The sequence below is a fragment of the Oncorhynchus kisutch genome, linkage group LG3, assembly GCF_002021735.2.
Source record: "Oncorhynchus kisutch isolate 150728-3 linkage group LG3, Okis_V2, whole genome shotgun sequence".
Lineage (NCBI taxonomy): Eukaryota > Metazoa > Chordata > Actinopteri > Salmoniformes > Salmonidae > Oncorhynchus > Oncorhynchus kisutch.
Genome location: NC_034176.2, coordinates 21,601,588 through 21,616,848, shown reverse-complemented (window position 1 = coordinate 21,616,848; position 15,261 = coordinate 21,601,588). Strand labels below are relative to the sequence as shown.

Genomic DNA, 15,261 nt, shown 5'->3' with positions numbered 1-15,261 from the left:
TCCCTGTGTTAACCTAACCTGACTCGGCTAACTGGAGCCAGAGTACAGCCAGGAGGAACTAGCCATGTATCCATCCTCTGGATTCAGACATCTCCTCTGCACATGGCTCTGATAGAATCAGGACTCTCTGCTTGCTGTCTCGTAAGATATGAGTTGTTTTCTTCACAGTATTTCCGTCTGAGTTGATGACACAGATTCAGTGGTCCTGATGAAGGTAATGGTTGAAAGACTGATGGATTGATAACTGGTGATTGGTGCTGATGGTCATGATGATGAGGAAATGGATGGTGAATTTGAAAGGGAACATCGGACGCATGTCATTTCCGTCTCGTTCTTTTCAGAGGGCCTGCATTGACTTCGCCATCAACGCCAAGCCACTGACGCGTTACATGCCAGAGAACGTGCAGTCCTTCCAGTACCGGATGTGGAAGTTTGTGGTGTCACCCCCGTTTGAGTACGCCATTATGATCATGATTGCCCTGAACACCGTGGTGCTCATGATGAAGGTTGGTACAGTCCATCGCAGTCACAAAAAAATACAGTAGGATATAACTATGGCCTGGAGATTTTCCTTGTCTGATCGAGTGGTCAGGAAAAACTCCTATTCACACAGTGTTGATGTTTTAGGAGGTATATTAGCTATCTGCTTATTAAGTTCCTCGTTCTCTCCCTCTCTCTCTTTCACACACACTCTCTCTCTCTCGCTCTCTCTCTCACACTCTCTCTCACCCTGCACCAGTTCCATGGAGCTCCAGACTTCTACGAGGCCATGTTGAAGCACTTCAACATCGTCTTCACTGCCCTCTTCTCTCTGGAGTGTATTCTGAAGATCATCGCCTTCGGACCACTGGTGGGTTTTACTGTCCTCCTTCCTCTTTATCTGCATGCTATCAATATGGCGAAGGTTATCAATGATTTGAAGGTGATGATGATTTGAAGGTGCACTGCATGCCTTGAGTTTGTGAGTGATATTCAATCCCTTCTCGTTCCAGAACTACCTGAAGGATGCCTGGAACGTGTTTGACTTTGTGACCGTGCTGGGAAGTATAACTGACATCGTGGTCACAGAAATCAATGTAAGCTAAGAAATCAGCAGAGCACACAATGTGCTTCTTCCACCTTCCTCTATATACATTACAATACATGGTAGCCCTTTCCTGCTGTCAAATGACCAAATCGCCCTCTTGTGGCCTCATGGGTGGAATGTTATTAATATTTTTCTGAATTTCATAAATAATAAACATGTATTTTTCAAACACCGAAAATCTGGTGTCAAACGGTTTTTTTACATTTTTGTCGTCTGTGGTGTATATAAAGTATTATATTTGGATGCAAACCAAAATTAGATACATTTCAACTCTATATCTGCCATAGTGTCTTATTTTTAAGCTCGTAACCATTTGTGTGAGGTTGTATACTTTTGTTTCAAAGTAGATTTGTTTAAGACGAGCAAGAAACACTCTGTGTGGCCCTGATTTATCCCACTGCAGTAAAAGGTTAATAAGGCAAAGTATTGATAGTTTAGTGACATGCAGAGACATAAGGCTGTATAGACAGTTTGTGTAAACAGAGTCGGCTTGACCTGTACACAGGCTCAACCCTGATGTGCTGAATAGCCGTCTCAGCAAAGATGGCTTAGCTCAGGCCCAGAGGGGGAGAGAAGGAGATAAAGAGTTTGTGAACAGAGCTACATGTTCACGTTATTGATTCTTCACTGATGCCTGATATGGGCTCTGAGTGAGAATGTGAAGCAGTTCAGCTGAGTGCAACAGGGAATGGGATTTGTGTGTATCATTATCATCTCCTAGTCATATTATGAGCAAATCTATGTGAATCCTTCAACATGTTTCTGTCAGTCCCTGTAGTACTTTTGAATGTTCTCCTACTGTAGTGATACAATATCTTTATCTGTCCAGTATCCTACAGTATCTGTATCATTGTCCAATGCTCTGACTGATTTAAGTGTGTGTTTTGAGCTTACAGGCTTTGTCATTACTGTTTCTATGTTTCTCTCTTTTCTTTGTTTCTCTCTCTCTCTGTCTTTCTTTCTCTCCCTCTCCCTGTCGCCCTTTCTGCATTGTCCTCTTGTTGAATGTCTTCACTGATGTGCCCACCATCTGCTATGGCTAAACAACTGCTCTTATAGACAACGGTGAGTGCAGTGGTGTAAAAATACTTTCAAGTACTACAGAAGTAGTTTTTGGGGGTATCTGTACTTTACTATTTATATTTTTGACCACTTTTACTACATTCCTAAAGAAAATTATGTACTTTTTACTCTATACATTTATCCTGACACCCAAAAGTACTCGTTACATTTTGAATGCTTAGCAGGACAGGAAGATTCGACAAATTCATGCACTTATCAAGAGAACATCCCTGGTCATCGCTATTGCCTCTGATCTGGTGGACTCACGAAACACTTATGCATCGTTTATAAATTATGTCTGAGTGTTGGAGTGTTCCCCTGGCTATCCGTAAATTTAGAAAACTAGACAATGTGGCCGTCTGGTTTGCTTAATATAGGGACAATATTATACTTTTACTTTCAATACTTAAGTATATTTGAGCAATTACATTTACTTTTTATACTTAAGTATATTTAAACCAAATACTTTTAGACTTTTACTCAAGTAGTATTTTACTGGGTGACTTTCTCTTTTAATTGAGTCATTTTCTATGAAGGTATCTTTACTTTTACTCAAGTATCCACCACGGGGTGAATGACAACCCCTCCTGTCCCATTACTTTTTCCACCACGTGGTGAATGACAACCCCTCCTGTCCCATTACTTTTTCCACCACGGGGTGAATGACTACCCTTCCTGTCCATTACTTTTTCCACCACGGGGTGAATGACTACCCCTCCTGTCCCATTACTTTTTCCACCACGGGGTGAATGACAACCCCTCCTGTCCCATTACTTTTTTCACCACGGGGTGAATGACTACCCCTCCTGTCCCATTACTTTTTCCACCACAGGGTGAATGACTACCCTTCCTGTCCCATTACTTTTTCCACCACAGAGTGAATGACTACCCCTCCTGTCCCATTACTTTTTCCACCACGGGGTGAATGACTACCCCTCCTGTCCCATTACTTTTTCCACCACGGAGTGAATGACTACCCCTCCTGTCCCATTACTTTTTCCACCATGGGGTGAATGACTACCCCTCCTGTCCCATTACTTTTTCCACCACGGGGTGAATGACTACTCCTGCTGTCCCATTACTTTTTCCACCACGGGGTGAATGACTACCCCTCCTGTCCCATTACTTTTTCTCCTTCCAGTCTTTACTATATCTACAGCACTGTGTGTACAGATCTGTGTGGCTGAATTGTTTGGCCTCCTTCAGCAAATTGAAACTAGACCAACCCAATACAATCATGTTATTTAATCTGCATTATTGTCGTTATGTAGTGATCTGGGGTCATGTTTTGAATGCCTCCAGTGAATGGGCTGTAAGGTTTTTGTCACCCGGCCCCACAGGACCGGCTTTTGAACCTGAGTTTTCTGAGGCTGTTCAGAGCAGCTCGTCTCATCAAACTACTGAGGCAAGGCTACACCATCCGTATCCTGCTGTGGACCTTCGTCCAGTCCTTTAAGGTGATACACACACACACAAACACCTGCACACACAGACACACATACACACACACATACACACCTCACTGTCACGATCGTTATAATGATTGGACCAAGGCGCAGCGTGCGTAGAGTTCCAGATAGTTTAATAAATCGAAACTCAACGAACAAAACATAAACCATTAATCACCTAGATGACCCACTCTAGTCACTATCACGCCCCAACTAACAGAGAATACACAGCTCTCTATGGTCAGGGCGTGACAGAACCCCCCCCCTCCAAAGATGCGGACACCGACCGCAAAACCTGACTCAATAGGGGAGGGTCAGGATGGGCATCTACCGTCGGGGGGGCGGCTCCGGTGCGGGGCGAAGTACCCACTCCGCTCGCTGATACGACGTCTTCCTCCATGGCAGCTCTAGGGTGGGAACTGTCGCCAGAAGCTCTGGACTGGGAACTGTCGCCGGAAGCTCTGGACTGGGAACTGTTGCCGGAAGCTATGGACTGGGAACTGTTGCCGGAAGCTCTGGACTGGGAACTGTTGCCGGAAGCTCTGGACTGGGAACTGTTGCCAGAAGCTCTGGACTGTGGAGGCGTACTGGAGGCCTGATGCGTGGGACCGGTACAGGTGGCACCGGGCTGATGACACGCACCTCAGGGCGAGTGCGGGGAGGAGGCACAGGACGTACTGGACTGTGGAGGCACACTGGAGACCTGATGCGTGGGACCGGTACAGGTGGCACCGGGCTGATGATACGCACCTCAGGGCGAGTGCGAGGAGCAGGAACAGGGCGGACCTGACTGGGGACACGCACTTGAGGGAGAGTGCGAGGAGCAGGCACAGGACGTACCGGGCTGTGGAGATGTACTGGAGACCTGGTGCGTAATGCCGGCATCAAAGGTACCGAACTTTAATCCACTTCTCAGGACGAGTACGGGGAGCTGACTCAGGTGGCACCAAACTGACTACACGTTCCTTTATTCTAAAATCCTCCACCAACTCATCCTCCACCAACTCAACAATTTTCCCATTTCTCTCTCCTCCAAATTCTCCTTCTCCCAGACTGGCTCTGGTTCACTCCTCGGCTCCGCCGACTGCACCATGTGCCCCCCCCAAAAAAATATTGGGGTTTCTGTGGCCTACCTCCCCAACTTCGTCGCTGTCCCTCCTTCGCTGCTTCCGCCTGCCTCCATGGCAGGCTCTTCTCTCCTGCTGTTATGTTGTCCCAAGTCCAGGATGTTCTCTCCCTAATCTCCTCCAAAGACCAGGATGCCATTATCTCCCGGGCACGCTGCTTGGTCTGTTGTTGGTGGGATCTTCTGTCACGTCCGTCGTTAGAAGGAGACCAAGGTGCAGCGTCGTAGGCGTACATTATCCTTTAATAAATGAACCCCGAACAAAAACAACAAACTGCCAAACAAAACGTGACGCTACAGGCAACTATCCGTAGACAAGATCCCACAAAGCACAATGAGGAAATGGCTGCCTAAATATGATCCCCAATCAGAGACAACGATAAACAGCTGTCTCTGATTGGGAACCATACCAGGCCAACATAAACCATTAATCACCTAGATGACCAACCGTAGTCACTATCACGCCCCAACCAACAGAGAATAAACAGTTATCTAAGGTCAGGGTGTGACACTCACCCACTGCCATGGGCCTAATGATCCCACCCACTCAAGCCTAAAAAATCCTCTACTTCCAGGCCCTGCCCTATGTTTGCCTTCTGATAGCAATGCTGTTCTTCATCTATGCCATCATCGGTATGCAGGTGGGTGCTGCTTCCATTATCTCCTTAAATGTTCTCTCAAGATAATTTGATTATACATGCCTACAGACTAATGGTGTGAAATTGTGTTTTTTATTGAATAAGACAATTGTTATGCAATGTAAGGCATTTACTGTCATGATCTGTGGGTATAATCGATCCCTTACTTTTCCAGGTGTTCGGAAACATTGAGCTCAACGAGGACACATCCATCACTCACCACAACAACTTCCGCACTTTTCTTCAGGCTCTCATGCTACTGTTCAGGTATATACATTATTAATAAATAACCCTGTCCCTGTTTCTCTCCCTCTCTCATCTCCTCCCCTCTCCCTCTCCCTCTCCCTCTCCCTCTCCCTCTCCCTCTCCCTCTCCCTCTCCCTCTCCCTCTTGTGACTGTAAGCCAGGGTTTCTATATATTCTCTTGTAATTGGTGCATGCAGCAGAGTGGGCTGTGTGCTCTGTACTGTGCCAGGCTCCACCCCCAGGTCTTCTGGGTAACGTTGCCTGGGAATGAAAGTGGTCTTGTGTCCTCCTCTCCCACTCTGCCACACCATCCCTTCGTTTCCTCAGGGCCCTACAGTCCAGATCATCAGGTTTATGATGATAGGTTTATATTAGTCGACTAACTCCAGGAAACAGAGATTATTTGAACAGCCACCCTGCTCTGGCCTCTTCCCTGTTCTGGCAAGCAGCAGAGTGAGCATGCAGTTTGAGTTGCTACTCTGAAGGATCCTCCACCAGAGTTGGAACAGGAACTGGGAACATGTTTTAGTACACTGTGAACATCTCCAAATGACTCAAAATAAAATCACTTTTTTGTTGTTGCTGTATGTCACTATTTCTGTCCGTCTGTCCGTCTGTCTGTCCACCCCTGTGTTCTCCAGGAGTGCCACAGGGGAGGCGTGGCATGAGATCATGCTGTCGTGTTTGAGTCACAGAGCCTGTGATGAGAGGTCAGGCAACCTGGGGAAGGAGTGTGGCAGTGACTTTGCCTACTTCTACTTTGTGTCCTTCATCTTCCTCTGCTCTTTCCTGGTTAGTACTGATGTCATCCAACATACACACATAACCGTTAGATTTGTGTTGATGTGCAGCACAGGAGGTTGGTGGCACCTTCATTGGGGAGGACTTGCTCATGGTAATGACTGACGTGAAATGGTATCAAATTTCAAATAAAATGTATTTATATAGCCCTTCTTACATCAGCTGATATCTCAAAGTGCTGTACAGAAACCCAGCCTAAAACCCCAAACAGTAAGCGATGTAGGTGTAGAAGCACGGTGGCTAGGAAAAATTCCCTAGAAAGGCCCAAACCTAAGAAGAAACCTAGAGAGGAACCAGGCTATGAGGGGTGGCCAGTCCTCTTCTTGCTGTGTCGGGTGGAGATTATAACAGAACATGGCCAAGATGTTCAAATGTTCATAAATGACCAGCATGGTCATATAATAATAATCACAGTAGTTGTCGAGGGTGCAACAAGTCAGCACCTCAGGAGTAAATCAAATCAAATCAAATCAAATGTATTTATATAGCCCTTCATACATCAGCTGATATCTCAAAGTGCTGTACAGAAACCCAGCCTGAAACCCCAAACAGCAAGCAATGCAGGTGTAGAAGCACGGTGGCTAGGAAAAACTCCCTAGAAAGGCCAAAACCTAGGAAGAAACCTAGAGAGGAACCAGGCTATGTGGGGTGGCCAGTCCTCTTCTGGCTGTGCCAGGTGGATATTTGAACAGAACATGGCCAAGATGTTCAAATGTTCATAAATGACCAGCATGGTCGAATAATAATAAGGCAGAACAGTTGAAACTGGAGCAGCAGCACGGCCAGGTGGACTGGGGACAGCAAGGAGTCATCATGTCAGGTAGTCCTGGGGCATGGTCCTAGGGCTCTGCAACATAAATACTGGAGGCTGAGACAGGAGGGTTCAGGAGACACTGTGGCCCCATCCGAGGACACCCCCGGACAGGGCCAAACAGGAAGGATATAACCCCACCCACTTTGCCAAAGCACAGCCCCCACACCACTAGAGGGATATCTTCAACCACCAACTTACCATCCTGAGACAAGGCTGAGTATAGCCCACAAAGATCTCTGCCATGGCACAACCCAAGGGAGGGCACCAACCCAGACAGGATGACCACATCAGTGAATCAACCCACTCAGGTGACGCACCCCTTCCAGGGACGGCATGAGAGAGCCCCAGTAAGCCAGTGACTCAGCCCCTGTAATAGGGTTAGAGGCAGAGAATCCCAGTGGAAAGAGGGGAACAGGCCAGGCAGAGACAGCAAGGGCGGTTCGTTGCTCCAGAGCCTTTCCGTTCACCTTCCCACTCCTGGGCCAGACTACACTCAATCATATGACCCACTGAAGAGATGAGTCTTCAGTAAAGACTTAAAGGTTGAGACCGAGTTTGCGTCTCTGACATGGGTAGGCAGACCGTTCCATAAAAATGGAGCTCTATAGGAGAAAGCCCTGCCTCCAGCTGTTTGCTTAGAAATTCTAGGGACAATTTGGAGGCCTGCATCTTGTGACCGTAGCGTACGTGTAGGTATGTACGGCAGGACCAAATCAGAGAGATAGGTAGGAGCAAGCCCATGTAATGCTTTGTAGGTTAGCAGTAAAACCTTGAAATCAGCCCTTGCTTTGACAGGAAGCCAGTGTAGAGAGGCTAGCACTGGAGTAATAGGATAAAAATGTCAGGATTCTAGCAGCCGTATTTAGCACCAACTGAAGTAAATGTCAGTTGACTTTTCATAGCTGATCATTAAGAGTATCTCTACTGATCCTGCTGTCTCTAGAGAGTTGAAAAAAGGAGGTCTGGGACAGGTAGCACGTCTGATGAACAGGTCAGGGTTCCATATCCGCAGGCAGAACAGTTGAAACTGGAGCAGCAGCACGGCCAGGTGGACTGGGGACAGCAAGGAGTCATCATGCCAGGTAGTCCTGAGGCATGGTCCTAGGGCTCAGGTCCTCACAGAGAGAGAAAGATAGAAAGAGAGAAAGAGAGAATTAGAGAGAGCAAACTTAAATTCACACAGGACACCGGATAAGACAGGAGAAGTACTCCAGATATAACAGACTGACCCTAGCCCTCCGACACAAACTACTGAAGCATAAATACTGGAGGCTGAGACAGGAGGGGTCAGGAGACACTGTGGCCCCATCCGATGATCTACATCAAACACATGGTTTCCATTTACTCAGTTCCAGCCATTATTATGAGCCGTCCTTCCCTAAGCAGCCTCCACTGATGTGCAGTCTGGTAATAAGTCTGAAACGTAGGATTAGTAGTTACCTAATGTTATGCAAAACTATTTAAATAGAAAAAAATGATTTGATTTGACCTAATGTTATGCAAAACTATTTAGCTGTCGATTTTGTTGTCATACTGTGTCTATTCCTATAAATCCTTGTTAAACCTCTCTTCCAGATGCTTAATCTGTTTGTGGCTGTGATCATGGATAACTTTGAATACCTGACTCGAGACTCTTCTATACTGGGGCCTCATCATCTGGATGAGTTCATCCGTGTTTGGGCTGAGTACGACCCTGCTGCCTGGTATGTGTCCCCTGCCCTTTCTCTTTCCCTCCCTCCCTTCCATCTGGCTGGCTGGGGCTCCTACTGTATCTCACCCAGTCAGAGTGGAATCTAGTATTACTGCTACTAGTATGGAGGGGACTGACTGACACTGCCTGACACTTTGTGACTTTCTGACAATCCTCTATGTAGATGGTATGATAGCACACCTCCTAGTACGCAGTCAGCCCTCTGATTATCATTGTTCTCTTGAAGCTGTCCTGAAGTTGTTGTTTCTATATATCTGCTTGTTCTTTTTGCAGCGGACGGATTCGCTATAACGATATGTACAACTTGTTACGAATTATCTCGCCCCCCCTTGGCTTAGGGAAGAACTGCCCTAATAGGGTAGCGTACAAGGTTAGCAACCCCAGAACATTTCCTCCACAAGGGTGCTTTGTGTTCCTATGCCAAGAGAAAAAAGTGAATGGCTGTGCACCAATGACTCGCCTACACACTAGCTCCTGCCCTTCTAGACTGACTGGCTTTGGTTAATGACGCTGGACAGGAAACAAAGCTTTCAAAGCCCCAACTTTGCCTGACATTGGAATCCCTACACAATGCCTGCTTTCTATATGGTAGGTCGAGGTATAAAGTGAACACATTCTGGTCTGTACCTGGTCCGTCTCCTATCTATGTACAGTTAGATTAAACATTAATAACTGATGTTTAGTCCCAAATTGATCATTTGATTCAGATCTTGAAAACATCTGATCCACATATTTACATACTGTAATGTGTTTTTGGGATCCTAGATGTAAACGTTGTAAAGAGAAGAGAAGGCTTTAATTAATTCTGGCATTGATACCTTTGTTTCCGTGCTCTTGGTGAACCCCCTCCCCCCTGGATGTCTCTCAGCATGCGGAAGCAGACATCCTCACTACGTACGATGCTGTCATTCTCTCCCCATAAGCATCCTGTGTGTTCTGCGTCTCACTACAGACTCACTCTTCCATTCCATGTCTCCCCTCAGGGATCTGAGCAGCTCACTTGTTCCTGAGCTGAGTTTACCACCGCACTGATGCATCCCTGGTCCACCGTGGCCAAAGATGGCATCCATCTCCATGTCACTACTGGAAATCTAAATAACACAGATTTCTGTTTTTTGTTTTTTCCTTTTGGTTAATTTTGTATTTATTTTTTCCTTTGTATTCCTCTCCTCCTTCTTTAACTTCCCTATTCTTCTATATTTGTTTTTTTTGTTTCCTACTCTGTGAAGTGGCCGTATCAAGTACCTCGATATGTATCAGATACTCCTCCACATGTCCCCACCCTTAGGTTTGGGAAAGAAATGTCCGCCAAGAGTCGCCTACAAGGTAGCCACTCCCTCTGCTTGACCTGCCTTCCCATTGGCTTAACCTCCTGCCAATCTCTGTGCTCTGCAATGTTCTCTTGTTTGTTTTGCTAGCGCTCTGATCTTTTTGGTGTAGCCCCCCACCTCCCTCCCCCTCTTTCTTTGGAGCAGCTGGTGTGGTGATGTCCACTAAAGGCAGAGAGAAACAGTAGACCATGAGATACATACAGTATCAACACTTTGTGAACACTTGTTACTAAGCATTTTGTTACATTTACAGTAGTAGGTGTTAAACTCCTAAAATATGGATAATAATTACATCATAAGATTTCATATAATCCATTCTCTGTCATTTAATACATCCAACACAGCAGACATGCACAGATGAATAATTGGAATAATCTGTATATGTTATTTTACAATGCATACAAAAAGTAGACCTATCGAGCACTGTCCCCAGACAATTTCAATCATGTATCAATCAATATACAGTCTTATTTGAAAGGGGTTTAGTATCTCTCTCCCTCTCCCTTACCTTATTTGAATCTATCCCCCGAGTTGTGTGCCTACTGAGGGTTTTTGTCTTGCCAGTGTGTGTGGCTTCTGTGTGTTTTACTCCCTCTGTTGCTATCTCTCATTCTCTCTCATCCTTTCTTTCATCTCTACTTTCTCTCTATCGATGGGTGTTCCCATGTGTGGGTAGGTGTGTTTGTCTCACCCCTCCCCTCCTCTCTCATTCTGACTTGGGTCAGCCTTACTTTTGCACTGCCTCTGATAGTAGGTGAATGCTTTTTGTGTTCAGGGGAGCTCAACTCTAACACAATAGCTTAAATATCAAACGTAGTGCTATGTATGCATGTAGGGGTGTAGATATCATCCCTTTGATAAGCAGCAGGTTATTTTGAATGGACTGTGTGTGACACGTAGTTTTTCTGTAGATGCTAGGTCTTAGTTCTCAAGGTGTTACTGACTTGAGCAGGACTGATTCTTTTTTAAACTAATTTTATGATTGTTAGGAGGCAACCACAGAGTCGAGCTCCTGAGATCTTTGAGGCACTTCCATGGTTATGCGTACATGCCTTTTCTCACCATTATTTTGATCAATGTCAGTCTTGCACCGGTGCACTTTGACTTGCAGCATAGTGCATACTGTAGCCAATAGAAGTGAATGGCAATGTTTAGTTTGTCTCCTTGTTGTACTAGTTGAGAAAGCGTTTTGTGTGCTGTAGTTAAATTATCCTGACCAAATCCTAAAACCTTCCATATGATTCATTTACAAGACCAAATCTGAAGAACAAACAATCACATCTTATTGTATTGTTGAAATAAAAGCATGGTAAAGCACTTAATATACTCTACATGAGTCCTCTGTGAATATCACCAGCAGCACACAGTCTGGTTTCTCCTGATTAGCCAATGGTCTGGCTGAAGTGTTAACAGTAAAACTGTGTTCTAACCTTCCCTCCCTCCACACACTCTCTCCAGCGGCTAGTCAAGATGAACATGCCCATCGCTGATGACAACACAGTCCACTTCACCTCTACACTCATGGCCCTGATCCGGACGGCTCTGGAGATCAAACTGGCCTCAGGTCAGACAGCTCTGTTCCCTCTCTTTCCCTGTACTCTCCCCTCTCCCCTCTCCCCTCTCCCCTGTCCCCTCTCTTTTCCTATTATCTTCCCTTCTCCCCTGTCCCCTCTCTCTTCCTATCATCTGTCCCCACCTCTGTCCCTTCTCTCTCTCTCCCCTGCCCCTTCTCTCTGCCTCTCCCCTGTCCCCTCTCTCTCCCTATCCTCTGCCCCCCTCCCCCTTCCCCTGTCCCCCCCGGCCCCTCTCTCTCCCTCCTCCCTGTCCCCCTCCTCTGTTCCCTCTCCCTCCCTATCCTGTGCCCCCTCTTGCCTGTCCACTCACCCCTCTCTTTTCTCTCTCCCTATGCCTGCCCTGTCAGCTGCTGGGTGTCTGCTAAAATTCCACTGCCCAACACACTCTTGGAATTGGTGATTCATGATAGGAGCGGTGCATACTGTGCCTCTGGAATCTATCCTTCACTTTTAATGAGGCCAACTTGATTAGATCCCTACAAATCAGCTGGGCTAGACAATCTGGATCCTCTCTTTCTAAAATTATCAGCCGAAATTGTTGCAACCCCTATTACTAGCCTGTTCAACCTCTCTTTTGTATCATCTGAGATCCCCAAAGATTGGAAAGCTGCCACGGTCATCCCCCCTCTTCAAAGGGGGAGACACTCTAGACCCAAACTGTTATAGACCTATATCCATCCTGCCCTGCCTTTCTAAAATCTTTGAAAGCCAAGTTAACAAACAAATCACCGACCATTTCGAATCCCATCGTACCTTCTCTACTATGCAATCTGGTTTCCGAGCTGGTCATGGGTGCACCTCAGCCACGCTCAAGGTCCTAAACGATATCATAACCGGCATCGATAAAAGACAGTACTGTGCTGCCATCTTCATCGACCTGGCCAAGGATTTTGACTCTGTCAATCACTGCATTCTTATCGACAGACTCAATAGCCTTGGTTTTTCAAATGACTGCCTCACCTGGTTCACCAACTACTTCTCAGATAGAGTTCAGTGTGTCAAATCGGAGGGCCTGTTGTCCGGACCTCTGGCAGTCTCTATGGGGGTGCCACAGGGTTCAATTCTAGGGCCGACTCTTTTCTCTGTATATATCAATGATGTCGCTCGACTGCTGGTGATTATCTGATCCACCTCTACGCAGACGACACCATTCTGTATACATCTGGCCTTTCTTTGGACACTGTGTTAACAAACCTCCAAACGAGCTTCAATGCCATAGAACACTCTTTCCGTTGCCTCCAACTGCTTTAAAATGCTAGTAAAACTAAATGCATCCTTTTCAACCTATTGCTGCCCGCACTCGCACGCCTGACTAGCATCACTACTCTGGACGGTTCTGACTTAGAATATGTGGACAACTACAAATACCTTGGTGTCTGGTTAGACTGTAAACTCTCCTTCCAGACTCACATTAAGCATCTTCAATCCAAAATTAAATCTAGAATCTGCTTCCTATTTCGCAAACAAAGCCTCCTTCACTCATGCTGCCAAACATACCCTCGTAAAACTGACAATCCTTGACAATCCTTTCGGCGATGTTATTTACATAATAGCCTCCAACACTCTACTCAGCAAACTGGATGTAGTCTAACACAGTGCCATACGTTTTGTCTTCAAACCCCATATACTACCCACCACTGCGACCTGTATGCTCTCGTCGGCTGGCCCTCGCTACATAATCGTCGCCAAACCCACTGGATTCAGGTCATCTATAAGTCTTTGCTAGGTAAAGCCCCGCCTTATGTCAGCTCACTGGTCAGAATAACAACATCCACCCGTAGCACGCGCTCCAGCAGGTATAGTTCACTGGTCATCCCCAAAGCCAACACCCCCTTTGGCCGCCTTTCCTTCCAGTTCTCTGCTGCCAATGACTGGAACGAATTGCAAAAATCACTAAAGCTAGGGACTTATATCTCCCTCTCTAACTTTAAGGATCGGCTGTTAGAACAGCTTACCGATCACTGTACCTTTACACAGCCAGTCTGTAAATAGCACACCCAACTACCTCATCCCCATATTGTTATTTATCTTTTTGCTCTTGTGCACCCCAGTATCTCTACTTGCACATCATCATCTGCACATCTATCACTCAAGTGTTAATGCTAAATTGTAATTATTTCTCCTCTATAAAGGTGTTCTCAACTGGCCTACCTGGTTAAATAAAGGTGTTCTCAACTGGCCTACCTGGTTAAATAAAGGTGTTCTCAACTGGCCTACCTGGTTAAATAAAGGTGTTCTCAACTGGCCTACCTGGTTAAATAAAGGTGTTCTCAACTGGCCTACCTGGTTAAATAAAGGTGTTCTCAACTGGCCTACCTGGTTAAATAAAGGTGTTCTCAACTGGCCTACCTGGTTAAATAAAGGTGTTCTCAACTGGCCTACCTGGTTAAATAAAGGTGTTCTCAACTGGCCTACCTGGTTAAATAAAGGTGAAATAAAAATAAAAGAGGCAATGCATTTTAACTCAAGCAAAAACATGAGTTGTAAATGTAGCTTGTTGTCTTCACAGACAGGCAGGCAGGCAGGCAGGCAGGCAGGCAGACAGACGTTATGTCCCCTGGATGTGTAGCAGGTGCAAATGCTGCTTGTTTGTTGCTTACAGAGGGGTTTGCATTAGTATATTTGGGTCCCATTGGGTGTCATTAGCCTACTTTGTGGTGGGCTTTGTGTTTAGGGCCTGTAGAGTGAAGGATGGCACTGTACATTATGCTTTTCTCTAGTTTCACTGTTCACTGCCGCTTTTAATGAGCTATTCTTTATTCTCTGTCTGCTTCATCTCCACAAAGACTCTAAAAACTCATGTTTACTTTCCTGTCTTTGTTGCTTGTACTTCTTGAATTAGATCATTGTGTGTATTTGATGCTAGAAGATTCTATTTTCTCTTGTGATCCTCTCCTCAGGGATGGTTGCCCAGCGTCTCTCTGATGCTGATCTGAAGAAAGAGCTCTCCCAGGTTTGGCCAAGCCTCTCACAGAAAACTATGGATCTGTTGGTGACACCACACAAACGTAAGCACATCTGCATGGCAGTCCCCTCGGAACCTTGTCACTGATCCTTGTCCTTGTCACTGATATATTTAATATTTACAAAAAGGATACTTGGAGTGTATTTCATGCTACATCTTAGTGGCAAGCCCCAGACTCCTCACTCTGAAACAATATGACACATATATTGCCATAACAACGAGAACCCTTGCTCTTACTTTGCCATGAGTTAAGATTCTAGTCGTTGGCTTTGTCTCCACTGACATCTTGTGGCAGGATCGAAGTATCTCACCTGAGAACAATGATATTCTAGACAGATGCTCCTTCTCTCAAGCCTGGCATGCACCAAATTTCTTCAAACAGCAAAATCACTCTTTGTTACATGTGATACCTTTGGCTTGACTGAATTGTATTGGAGATTAAGTGATATCAAAGGGTT

At 45.8% G+C, this 15,261-nt stretch overlaps 1 protein-coding gene across 1 annotated transcript in view; it reads left to right on the top strand.

The window, feature by feature from the left end:
- Positions 1-15,261, top strand: part of LOC109873381 (voltage-dependent N-type calcium channel subunit alpha-1B-like) — a 92,225-nt gene that overhangs the window by 72,963 nt on the left and 4,001 nt on the right. The window contains exons 27-38 of the mRNA XM_031816346.1: positions 342-506; positions 740-850; positions 993-1,076; positions 2,147-2,152; positions 3,490-3,606; positions 5,299-5,364; positions 5,537-5,628; positions 6,249-6,399; positions 8,798-8,925; positions 10,163-10,259; positions 11,723-11,828; positions 14,739-14,846. Coding sequence (XP_031672206.1) covers positions 342-506; positions 740-850; positions 993-1,076; positions 2,147-2,152; positions 3,490-3,606; positions 5,299-5,364; positions 5,537-5,628; positions 6,249-6,399; positions 8,798-8,925; positions 10,163-10,259; positions 11,723-11,828; positions 14,739-14,846 — 1,231 coding nt within the window. The remainder of the gene's footprint in view (positions 1-341; positions 507-739; positions 851-992; positions 1,077-2,146; positions 2,153-3,489; positions 3,607-5,298; positions 5,365-5,536; positions 5,629-6,248; positions 6,400-8,797; positions 8,926-10,162; positions 10,260-11,722; positions 11,829-14,738; positions 14,847-15,261) is intronic.